The sequence below is a fragment of the Rhineura floridana genome, chromosome 13, assembly GCF_030035675.1.
Source record: "Rhineura floridana isolate rRhiFlo1 chromosome 13, rRhiFlo1.hap2, whole genome shotgun sequence".
Lineage (NCBI taxonomy): Eukaryota > Metazoa > Chordata > Lepidosauria > Squamata > Rhineuridae > Rhineura > Rhineura floridana.
The window spans coordinates 31541642-31553672 of NC_084492.1; the positions used below are offsets into that span (position 1 = coordinate 31541642).

The following is a 12031-nucleotide window of genomic DNA, read 5'->3' on the forward strand; positions in this document are numbered from 1 at the left end:
GTAAACCCTGCAGAGGTCAGAAAAAGGCTCTTGGTAAATATGCAGAGGCTAGAAATCAAATCCCATTTCCTATCATAAGAAACCAGTTGTTTTTAGCAGCAGTGGTTAATGTACTGTATGTGAAAGATTTAAGACTCGCTGGAAAAGCTTTGCTCCTGTTTTATTGGGCTGCTATTGAAAAGCCAACAGCATAACTTCAACTAGGTGCTTTGAGATTTCTTAATGGGCTGTCAAGGGCAAGACACCAGGTCTGTGCTATACTAGCTCTTTCCTGTACATTAAAACAACAGGGGCCAAAATGATCATATACAGAAGTATGAATTACTTGATGCGTTCTCTGTTCCATATGGTCGGCTGTGTCTTCGGCAATTAATCATGTTACAGAATCATTTGAGTGCTCTCCGAAGCATTGAAATCAACATTTTAGTTATACCTGTGCGAGGCTAAGGGTGGGGAGGTAAAGGGGTTGCAGGCGTAAAAATCACAGGATGAGAAGTTGCTGGCGCCAATGCTTGAGCAGCTGGCTTTTATAAACAATTTCTTTTCTCCTCTTGCCTTCCTCATCAATTCCTTGCCCTTCCCCCTTGGCTTTCTTCCATAAACACATGGGCATTTTTCAGCATTGTCCCCTCCCCCCCGAAAACCCTTCAGAAGATGTTGAGTGAAACTTTGATATGAAGCATGACATGCTGTAAACAAATCAGGCTAGTATTTGAGCGTAATGTGTCCAAATAGCTGGGTGATAACTTAAAACATGCCAGCCACATTCACTGCAGCGTTGTCAATGAGACCCCTAAATATGCCATGTAAAAGGGGGGACATGTCATTGATACTGATGAGATATACAAGCTACTATTGACATACACCAGTCAAGTCCTAGCTAACAGTTACGCCATCGAGATCTCAAGTCAATTTATACTTTTAGTTGTGTCCAACTCAGCCGGATAATTAGTAGGGGCTAGATCTCATTGCTTGCAAACACAAGTCCTATTTCCACCCTCTCCCCTGCTCCTCTTTGCTATTGATTATTGGCTGTTAGTCTGCTTTCCTTGAAGTGGAAAGAGCTTAACAAGGGCTCAGAGGTTTATCCTGCTAATCTCTTTGGAAAGTCTAACGAGAACATTAGATCTCCTGGTGAAAACTTCATTTGTTGACAAAATAAAGTGGGACTGTGAAAACGGAACAGTCCTGTGTGCCAATATGGTTCTGGCAACGGGGAAGTATTTGTTTTCTAGAACTCTGACTGATGTGGAGTATGTGGAATTGCGGCCCGGCCCTGCAGGAAGGGGAGTGGCCTTGACGTGAGCCGAGAGCTTCTTCTGGGCCCTAAGTTAACTGATGAGAATAACTATCCCAAGAACGCTGCTTGTGACTTCCCAACAGCAAACTATGTTTTGTTATCTCTCTCTTGGGCCTGTTCAGGATGTGCTTTCACCAGCATGGGGAGCAGAGGAGAGAGAGCTTCAACAGATCCTAAACATTAGTGCCCTCCAAAAATTCTCTGCTGAGAGACTGATGAGATAAGGCAGACCTGCAAGCTTTGTTTGTTTATTCTGCTGGCTTTGTGTGCCAAGCATGGCTTGAGGTAAAAGAGAACCAACAGATGAGTCCAGTTATCAAATCTGAAGGTTTCACTCAGCACTGGGTAAAACAAAGTTTCTGTAGACAATTATCTGTCATTAGAGATCATTACATGGATGGAGAACCTAGGGTCAACCTTTCTTTGATAGCACACATAACATTCAAAAGTAAACCTTCCCATCTTTTAGGGACAGGAGTCATACCAGTAAAGTTATTGATGGATTATTTTTTTTTAATCAGTGTTGATTTGAGGAAATGGTTTTCTCAGTCGATAACATCTTTGACCACCTTTCTTGAACTTTTACCCTCTCACTGTCAGGGCACATCTTTTCACCTTCTAACCTTTACTTAACTCAGGTTCTTAAAATGGGGTGAACACCGGAAACCCTTTAATGCACCATATTTATTTGCTTAGGCTGCCGTCCTGCCCATTGGAATCAGTGGAGTGCAACTGGCAAAGTTATTTTTTTGTTTTCTTTGTTGGCTATATTAGATGTTCTTTGTTATTCTTTATAGAAATTGATTATCAGGGTACATTTAAGAGTGGGAATTATAATAACAATAGCAATCATAATAACATTTTAGTTTTATTGCTTTCTTTGGGAATGGACAAACTTCCCCACAACTTTGCTCTGTTTTTTTTTTCTGAGTTCCCCCTTATCAAACTGGGGGTAATTCAGAAAAGTTCCCTGAATCAAACTGAGTGCTTAGATTTCCCCACCCCCTGAGACAAGAGGGTCAGCTGGATGCAAGGTATGCAGAACCTGACTGCTTCAAGTGGGAACTTGTTCTGATGACTTCCAGAGCAGAATTTAGCCCTATATAATTGTTCAAGCCCTGAAGGCTGCCTCAGGCTCTATCCCCTCTCTTTAAAAGGCCACACTCTGGCTTTGAGTCTCCTTTAGTGAGCTGTATTCTCTTAGTGGACCTCCTGGTCTCTTAAGCAATCGAGGATAGGTAAACATGGGCTCTTGGGCATTTGGCAAGCTGGTTTCTCAGTGTTTCATCAGCACCTTGGATGGCCTGAGGTACTTGTTCCAGAATTGCCCTTGGGTGGGTTGGTGAGGTGTGTCTGTCTCTTCTTGACATTCCCCAACGGGGCTTCAGATTCCTTGTTGTTTTATTAGCTGTCTGACCTCACATCTTGCTGGTACACATTTGAATCACGACCAGAGGGCAATATACCAGAGGGTAGAGCAGCCTTTTCCAACCAGTGTGCCTCCAGATGTTGTTGGACCACAATTCCCATCTTTCCTGACCATTGGCAATGCTGGCTGAGGCTGATGGGAGTTGTGGTCCAACAACATCTGGAGGCACACTGGTTGGGAAAGGCTGGGGTAGAGGACCCTCCTAATCCATGTCTGAGTTGCTGGTTGAGACCCTGACACTCAAATCTCAATGCTCAGTCATGGCTCAATGCAAGCAGAAAATCCCAAATTCAATCCCTGAAATCTTTAGGTAGGGCTGGGAAAGACCACTGTCTGAATTTCTGGAGAGCCCCCAGCTGTCATCGTAAACAGTACTGAGCTAAATGAACAAATAGTCTGACTGAATGTAAGTCAGTATCCTATGTTCCTATCTGTATTAACTGTGCAAGCAAATACATGTGTTTAGACTTGGAACACCACTGCAACACTTTCTTGTCATATCTGATTGAAGAGAGAACAGGTGACCCCTCTATGCACCTTCTGCGTGCATTCAGTTGCCTTGGGAAAGGGTCATAGGTCAGGAGCAGGGCATCTGCTATGTATACAGAAGGTCCCAGGTTCTGGCATCTTATAGAATCATAGAATAGTAGGGTTGGAAGGGGCCATCGAGTCCAACCCCCTGCTCAATGCAGACCACTGTTCTTCAACCTTGGGTCCCCAGGTGTTCTTGGACTACAACTCCCATCATCCCCAATCTATCTTAGCCGCTGGCCAAGGGATCATGGGAGTTGTGGTCCAACAACAACTGGGGACCCAAAGAAGAAGAACACTGGTGTAGATAATACTGAGTTAAATTAACCAATGAACTGATTTGGTGTAAGGCAGGTTCCTTTGTTCCTATGACTATCTAAGGCTGCACTCCACTGCACACTCTCTTAGGAGTACGCTTCACTGAAACAGCCTTGGTCGCCCTGTATGATGACCTCTGTCGGGAGAGGGACAGGGGGAGTGTGACTCTGTTGATTCTCCTTGATCTCTCAGCTGCTTTTGATACCATCGACCATGGTATCCTTCTGGGAAGACTCACGGAGTTGGGAGTTGGGGGTACTGCTTGGCAGTGGCTCCGCTCCTACTTGGTGGGTCGTCACTAGAAGGTAGTGCTTGGGGAACATTGCTCGACACCCTGGACTCTCCATTGTGGAGTCCTGCAGGGATCGGTACTGTCCCCCATGCTTTTTAACATCTACATGCAGCCGCTGGGTGCGGTCATCAGGAGTTTGGGGGTGCGTTGTCATCAGTATGCTGATGACACGCAACTCTATTTCTCCTTTTCACCCTCTTCAGGTGAGGCTGTTAACGTGCTAAACCGTTGCCTGGCCGCGATAATGGACTGGATGGGGGCTAACAAACTGAAGCTCAATCCTGACAAGACCGAGATGCTGTTGGTGAGTGCCTTCACTGCCCAGATGGAGGATGTTCATCCTGTTCTTGATGGGGTTACACTCCCCTTGAAGGAACAGGTTTGTAGCTTGGGAGTTCTTTTCGATCCTTCCTTGTCTCTCGAGACCCAGGTGGCCTCGGTGGCACGGAATGCTTTCTACCATCTTCGACTGGTAGCCTAGCTACGTCCCTATCTGGACAGTGACGACCTCGCCTCAGTTGTTCACGCTCTGGTAACTTCTAGGCTGGACTACTGCAATGTGCTCTACGTTGGGCTGCCCTTGAAGATAGTTCGGAAACTACAGCTAGTCCAGAATGCAGCGGCCAGATTACTGACGCGGACCAGAAGGTCCGCTCATATAACACCTGTTCTGGCTCGTCTGCACTGGCTTCCTATTTGTTTCCGGGCTAAATTCAAAGTGCTGGTTTTGACCTATAAAGCCCTACACGGCATGGGACCGCAATACCTGGTGGAACGCCTCTCCCAATATGAACCTACCCGTACACTGCGCTCAACATCTAAGGCCCTCCTCCGGGTGCCATCCCATCAAGAAGCCCGGAGGGTTGTGACTAGAACTAGGGCCTTTTCGGTAGTGGCCCCCGAACTGTGGAATAGTCTCCCCGATGAGGTATGCCTGGCGCCGACGCTGCTATCCTTTCGGCGCCAGGTGAAAACCTTTTTATACTCCCAGGCATTTTAAAGTGTATTTTAAATTGTATTTTATAGTGTATTTTATCAGTATTTTCATTATTGTTGTATTTTGACGTTGTTGGTTCTTTGTTATTGTTTGTTTTGATCTTTGATTTTGTTATACTTATTGTATTTATATATTGTGCTTGTTTTATCTCATGTACACCGCCCAGAGAGCCTTTTTGGCTTAGGGCGGTATATAAATAAAATAAATAAATAAATAAATAAATAAATTCAGTGGGACTTCTGAATTGAATAAAATCATAGGATAGGGCTGTAAGAGTGGTTTAAATGACACACTCTCATTGAGTATTAGATAGCTGCATATTTGACTGAAAGGGATATGCCTATAAGAACATAAGAACATAAGAAGAGCCTGCTGGATCAGGCCAGTGGCCCATCTAGTCCAGCATCCTGTTCTCACAGTGGCCAACCAGGTGTATATACTTTCAACATCCAGTGTTTTCTCAATGCCAAAATTATTTTATTGAATGAATTGTTTTATTGGCCGGGGAAGGGAAAGAATAAGAAGTAGCAAAAAATAAGAAGTAGAAAATGTCTGTACAAAGCTGCATTATAGATAGCCGCAGTTTGTATCAGAAACTATTCAAGAAAACCCAAAGCATCCCTTTCATAATCATTAGAGTGGTGAGGGAAGCAAGTCGTGTGCATGCTTTCTAATAATAATTCACCCACACAAGGAAAAAGAAAAGCAATTCTGTCTGGCGAAAATGTGAAAATTAGACCTAGAATGCTCAGTCTGTTGTATTACTTAGGGCAACGATGCTTTAAGGGTTTACCTTACATTCCATGTACTTTGATTAAAAACCAGATAGATGGTGGCCATTTTTGACCATCATTTACTGTATTGATTTGGAAGCTGGGGAACCGAAATAATAATAAAAAAGAGGGGGCCATTGATTTACTGTCTCTATTTGCTTATGGGCTTTTTAATTAATTCTATGCTTTGTTTCCTATATTTGGATTGTCAAGTTTGCGACATTTTTTCCCCTCCTGTTCCATCCCACCCCCCTCTCTACCGCTCACCAAGACAAGTTTACTGCTCTGCAAAGTCAGAAAAGGAGAGCAGGTAGAGGAACAAAGAAGCGGAAGAATTGGCGGCCTCTTGCCCCTTCTTGTGCAGCGTCAGGAGCTACGCCAGGAATGGCTTGCAAGGTGAGAATGTGATGGCAAAGGAAAGCATAATGGGGCCATCTTTAAGTATGCACACATTTATATGTACACAAACATTGCATGTGGACAGAGGTGTAGCTGTCTGGGGTTGCGGGGGGCACAGACCCCTTTCTTTTTGGAGGAGCAGGATCCCAGCCAGGTCCCTATGTATGAGCTAATCATCATGAAAGGGCAGTGTGTTAGCCACTGAGAAGACTCCTTGTCCTTTTGCTCTGATTGGATCCAATAAGAGTGAAAGGAGGTGAGCTGGCCACTGAGAAGACCCTTCTCAGTAGCTAATATGCAGCTTCCCTTTTCATGCTGAGTGGCTCCTAGAGATGTCTGTTGTAGTGGAATGTGGACTCATACAACATGGAGAGCAAGGGACATGAGGGAAAGTGGAAAAGGGGGGCGTGGCTGTGAGGGTGCATGGTGTGACTATCATGGAGAGACTGCACTTCTGAATTTGCCACTATATTACAGCATGTCGCATAAGGTTTCTTGTTAAAACAAGGTGATTGCAACCAGCATCATCACACTGCTGTTTCAGTTACATATCTGTAGGTATTAAAGCTGCCAAATAATGATATGATCTGGGCTCGTTCACACTTTGGCCTGTCCCACATCACATGATGGAATGCTCTTTGGTCGCTAGAAAGGGTGGATGGAAGAATTTCTAGCATGCAGAAATATACAAGCAAAGGCAAGGCTAGAACTCTTCTCCTTGATGTCTAGCTTTCTAAGTTCAGGGATGTTGTATATTCAGTTATGGGTCAGCCCTCCTTGCTCCACTTTGAAGAGCTACAGTCACTTTTCACACACCCGTGGGGCTCCACGAGCTAGAGGGAGCCCCAGCTGACCAAGCGTCAAGGCGAGTTAAGCAGCAGAGCGAGTTCGGCAGCAGGGCGAAGAGGCCAGGGCCCCACACTCTGCCCATCTGTTCCCTGACCTCAACTAAACTGCAGTCTCCAACCCATTGACGTAATAAACCTTAAACAAAACTATGCAGGTAAGAAGCCAGCAGGGGTGTGGGGGCTTTCCAGTGTTTTGCACCGCCTGCAGCATGTACGACTATCTGCCTGTTGGACAGAAGTCGTGGGTATGCTCTCGGTGCAATGAGCTCCTGGCTCTCCGGGAACGACTTCATTTCCTTGAGGCCAAGGTGGCGGACCTGGAAAAGCTGAGAGAGGCAGAGAGGTGTGTGGAGGAGGCCTTCAGGGACGTTATAGCTGTGTCCCACTCCAACGATGATAGCTCTCCTGCTATCATGGAGAACGATGGTCTCGGGGAAGGAGAGCATCCAGCTGAGGAAGAGGGAAACGATCCCTTAGAAGGGACCCATTCCTTGGGGGATGAGCAGCTATCCTCTCGTGCCGAGGATATATCTCCAGGGGGTGGAGGGATCCTTGTAGTGGGTGATTCGATCATTAGGAACATAGACAGTGGGGTGTGTGATGGGCGTGTAGACCGCAAGGTGTTTTGCCTGCCTGGTGCGAAGGTTGCGGATATCGCCCGTCGTTTAGATCGTTTAGATAGTTTGGTAGACAGTGCTGGGAAGGAGTCAGTGGTCGTGGTGCATGTTGGCACCAACGACATGGGGAAATGCAGCCGTGAGGTCCTGGAAGCAAAATTTAGGTTGCTAGGTAGGATGTTGAAAGCCAGGACCTCCAAGGTGGCTTTCTCTGAAATGCTACCAGTTCCACGCGCAGGACCAGCCAGACAGGCCCAGCTTCGCAGTCTCAATGCGTGGATGAGACGATGGTGTCGGGTGGAAGGGTTTGGATTTGTTAGGCACTGGGGAACATTTTGGGACAAGCCGGGCCTGTACAAAAGGGACGGGCTCCACTTGAACCAGAATGGAACCAGACTGTTGGCACTTAAAATTAAAAAGGTGGCAGAGCAGCTTTTAAACTGACTGAGGGGGAAAACCCGACAGGAGCTGAGAAAGGTCCGGTTCGGAATAAACCTCCCCCCTGGCATAAAAACCAAAGAAATGATGAAATTTTAAAAGGGGTAGGCCTAGAAGTAGGCATTGTGAGAGCAGGGGCACAGGATATAAATTCAGAAGAGCAAAATTACCACAGGCCTAACCACAAGTGCCAAAGACACTTGAAGAGAGACACTGCTTACAAGTGCCTGTACGCTAATGCTAGGAGCCTGCGAACCAAGATGGGAGAACTGGAGTGCTTGGTCTTAGAGGAGAGCATTGATATAGTGAGCATAACGGAGACCTGGTGGAATGGAGAAAACCAGTGGGATACGGTTATCCCTGGATATAAACTATATCGGAAGGACAGGGAAGGACGTATTGGTGGCGGAGTCGCTCTATACGTGAAAGAAGGCATTGAATCCAGCAAGCTCGAAACCCCAAAAGAGGCAGACGCCTCCACAGAATCGTTGTGGGTGGTGATACCATGCCCCAGGAGGGACTTAATACTGAGAACGATCTATCGTCCCCCTGATCAAAATGCTCAGGGAGACCTTGAGATGAGATATGAAATTGAGGAAGCATCCAAACTAGGAAATGTGGTAGTAATGGGTGACTTCAACTACCCGGACATAGACTGGCTGCATATGTGTTCCAGTCATGACAAAGAAGCAAAGTTTCTAGATATTCTAAATGACTATTCCCTAGACCAGTTGGCCATGGAACCGACCAGAGGGACGGCAACCCTGGACTTAATCCTCAGTGGGGACTGGGACCTGGTGCAAGATGTAAGTGTTGTTGAACCGATTGGGAGCAGTGACCACAGTGCTATTAAATTAAACATACATGTAACTGGCCAATTGCCAAGAAAATCCAACACGGTCACATTTGACTTCAAAAGAGGAAACTTCACAAAAATGAGGGGATTGGTAAAAAGAAAGCTGATAAACAAAGTCCAGAGGGTCACATCACTCGAAAATGCTTGGAAGTTGTTTAAAAACACTATATTAGAAGCTCAACTGGAGTGCATACCGCAGATCAGAAAAGGTACTGCCAGGGCCAAGAAGATGCCAGCATGGTTAACGAGCAAAGTCAAGGAAGCTCTTAGAGGCAAAAAGTCTTCCTTCAAAAAATGGAAGTCTTGTCCGAATGAAGAAAATAAAAAAGAACACAAACTCTGGCAAAAGAAATGCAAGAAGACAATAAGGGATGCTAAAAAAGAATTTGAGGAGCACATTGCTAAGAACATAAAAACCAACAACAAAAAATTCTATAAATACATTCAAAGCAGGAGACCATCTAGGGAGACAATTGGACCCTTGGATGATAAGGGAGTCAAAGGTGTCCTAAAGAACGATAAGGAGATTGCAGAGAAGCTAAATGAATTCTTTGCATCTGTCTTCACAGTGGAAGATATAGGGCAGATCCCTGAACCTGAACTAACATTTGCAGGAAGGGATTCTGAGGAACTGAGACAAATAGTGGTAACGAGAGAGGAAGTTCTAAGCTTAATGGACAATATAAAAACTGACAAATCACCGGGCCCGGATGGCATCCACCCGAGAGTTCTCAAAGAACTCAAAGGTGAAATTGCTGATCTGCTAACTAAAATATGTAACTTGTCCCTCGGGTCCTCCTCCGTGCCTGAGGACTGGAAAGTGGCAAATGTAACACCAATCTTCAAAAAGGGATCCAGAGGGGATCCCGGAAATTACAGGCCAGTTAGCTTAACTTCTGTCCCTGGAAAACTGGTAGAAAGTATTATTAAAGCTAGATTAACTAAGCACATAGAAGAACAAGCCTTGCTGAAGCAGAGCCAGCATGGCTTCTGCAAGGGAAAGTCCTGTCTCAGTAACCTATTAGAATTCTTTGAGAGTGTCAACAAGCATATAGATAGAGGTGATCCAGTGGACATAGTGTACTTAGACTTTCAAAAAGCGTTTGACAAGGTACCTCACCAAAGGCTTCTGAGGAAGCTTAGCAGTCATGGAATAAGAGGAGAGGTCCTCTTGTGGATAAGAAATTGGTTAAGAAGCAGAAAGCAGAGAGTAGGAATCAACGGACAGTTCTCCCAATGGAGGGCTGTAGAAAGTGGAGTCCCTCAAGGATCGGTATTGGGACCTGTACTTTTCAACTTGTTCATTAATGACCTAGAATTAGGAGTGAGCAGTGAAGTGGCCAAGTTTGCTGATGACACTAAATTGTTCAGGGTTGTTAAAACAAAAAGGGATTGCGAAGAGCTCCAAAACGACCTCTCCAAACTGAGTGAATGGGCAGAAAAATGGCAAATGCAATTCAATATAAACAAGTGTAAAATTATGCATATTGGAGCAAAAAATCTGAATTTCACATATACGCTCATGGGGTCTGAACTGGCGGTGACTGACCAGGAGAGAGACCTCGGGGTTGTAGTGGACAGCACGATGAAAATGTCGACCCAGTGTGCGGCAGCTGTGAAAAAGGCAAATTCCATGCTAGCGATAATTAGGAAAGGTATTGAAAATAAAACAGCCGATATCATCATGCCGTTGTATAAATCTATGGTGCGGCCGCATTTGGAATACTGTGTACAGTTCTGGTCGCCTCATCTCAAAAAGGATATTCTAGAGTTGGAAAAGGTTCAGAAGAGGGCAACCAGAATGATCAAGGGGATGGAGCGACTCCCTTACGAGGAAAGGTTGCAGCATTTGGGGCTTTTTAGTTTAGAGAAAAGGCGGGTCAGAGGAGACATGATAGAAGTGTATAAAATTATGCATGGCATTGAGAAAGTGGATAGAGAAAAGTTCTTCTCCCTCTCTCATAATACTAGAACTCGTGGACATTCAAAGAAGCTGAATGTTGGAAGATTCAGGACAGACAAAAGGAAGTACTTCTTTACTCAGCGCATAGTTAAACTATGGAATTTGCTCCCACAAGATGCAGTAATGGCCACCAGCTTGGACGGCTTTAAAAGAAGATTAGACAAATTCATGGAGGACAGGGCTATCAATGGCTACTAGCCATGATGGCTGTGCTCTGCCACCCTAGTCAGAGGCAGCATGCTTCTGAAAACCAGTTGCCGGAAGCCTCAGGAGGGGAGAGTGTTCTTGCACTCGGGTCCTGCTTGTGGGCTTCCCCCAGGCCCCTGGTTGGCCACTGTGAGAACAGGATGCTGGACTAGATGGGCCACTGGCCTGATCCAGCAGGCTCTTCTTATGTTCTTATGTTCTTAACTCGGCATGTTTCTGACTTGACTGTAGCTTCATAGCAATTCATGTTGTGGCGGTAAGAAAGGGGGCTAATGGTACCCTGCAGGGATGTTGTCAGCCAGGACTTTAGTTTAGATTGCCTGATGCATTTAAAATTATGTTTTCTTAAATGTTAATATGTTTTTCAGTTTTATAAAAAGAAAGGCCAAATATTTGGCAGTCATCCCTCTTCCTTTGCATCTGCAAAATTAATGGTTGTCTGCAGAACATATTTGTGTATACTTTCTCTGAGTGTGAAAAAAAACTGGAGTTTTAACAGTTTTGGACAACCATATATGGCTGGGAGGCTATGACATACACAGAGTTGAGCACAATATGTGGGAAATGACATATAAAAATATACTGATAATATGACTATACATCCGTAAGTCTCTGTTGTTGTTGTTGTTGACCATTGAACTGTACTGTCACTGAGTTTATTTTTCCATCAAGTCTGCAAGTCTGGAAATCTGTAGCTAGAAGGAGTTATGTCTTTGCCCAGTCTGGGAACGGACAGCCAAGGCCGTTGCCATGGTAGCATCAAGATAGACTGGGAGAGTTCTAGCAGCTATCTGTGTTGAGCTGAGTCTTCTGTGTCATGTCTTTGAACTGAGAACTTCTCTCCTAGGAGGGGGAGCAACTCTACATGTAATCTTAAAGCCTTAAGCCATAATGTCTTGTAGTAAAGACTCTTAACCTGATCTAATGCCTCTGTGATGTTTCTTGCTCAACTTAACTCCAATATAACGTATGCTGTTTCACGCAACAACGCACACACATCAACAGGGTTATGGGCCCAGATCCACAGCGCGTTACTCAGGAGTAAGTGGCTGGTCTGAACGGC

General features: G+C 45.1%; 1 protein-coding gene across 1 annotated transcript in view; it reads left to right on the forward strand.

Moving 5' to 3' along the window:
• FTO (FTO alpha-ketoglutarate dependent dioxygenase) overlaps window positions 1–12031 on the forward strand; it is a 326926-nt gene that overhangs the window by 153013 nt on the left and 161882 nt on the right. Inside the window, exon 10 of the mRNA XM_061594303.1 lies at window positions 5912–6036. Within this exon, the coding sequence (XP_061450287.1) occupies window positions 5912–6036 (125 nt within the window). The remainder of the gene's footprint in view (window positions 1–5911; window positions 6037–12031) is intronic.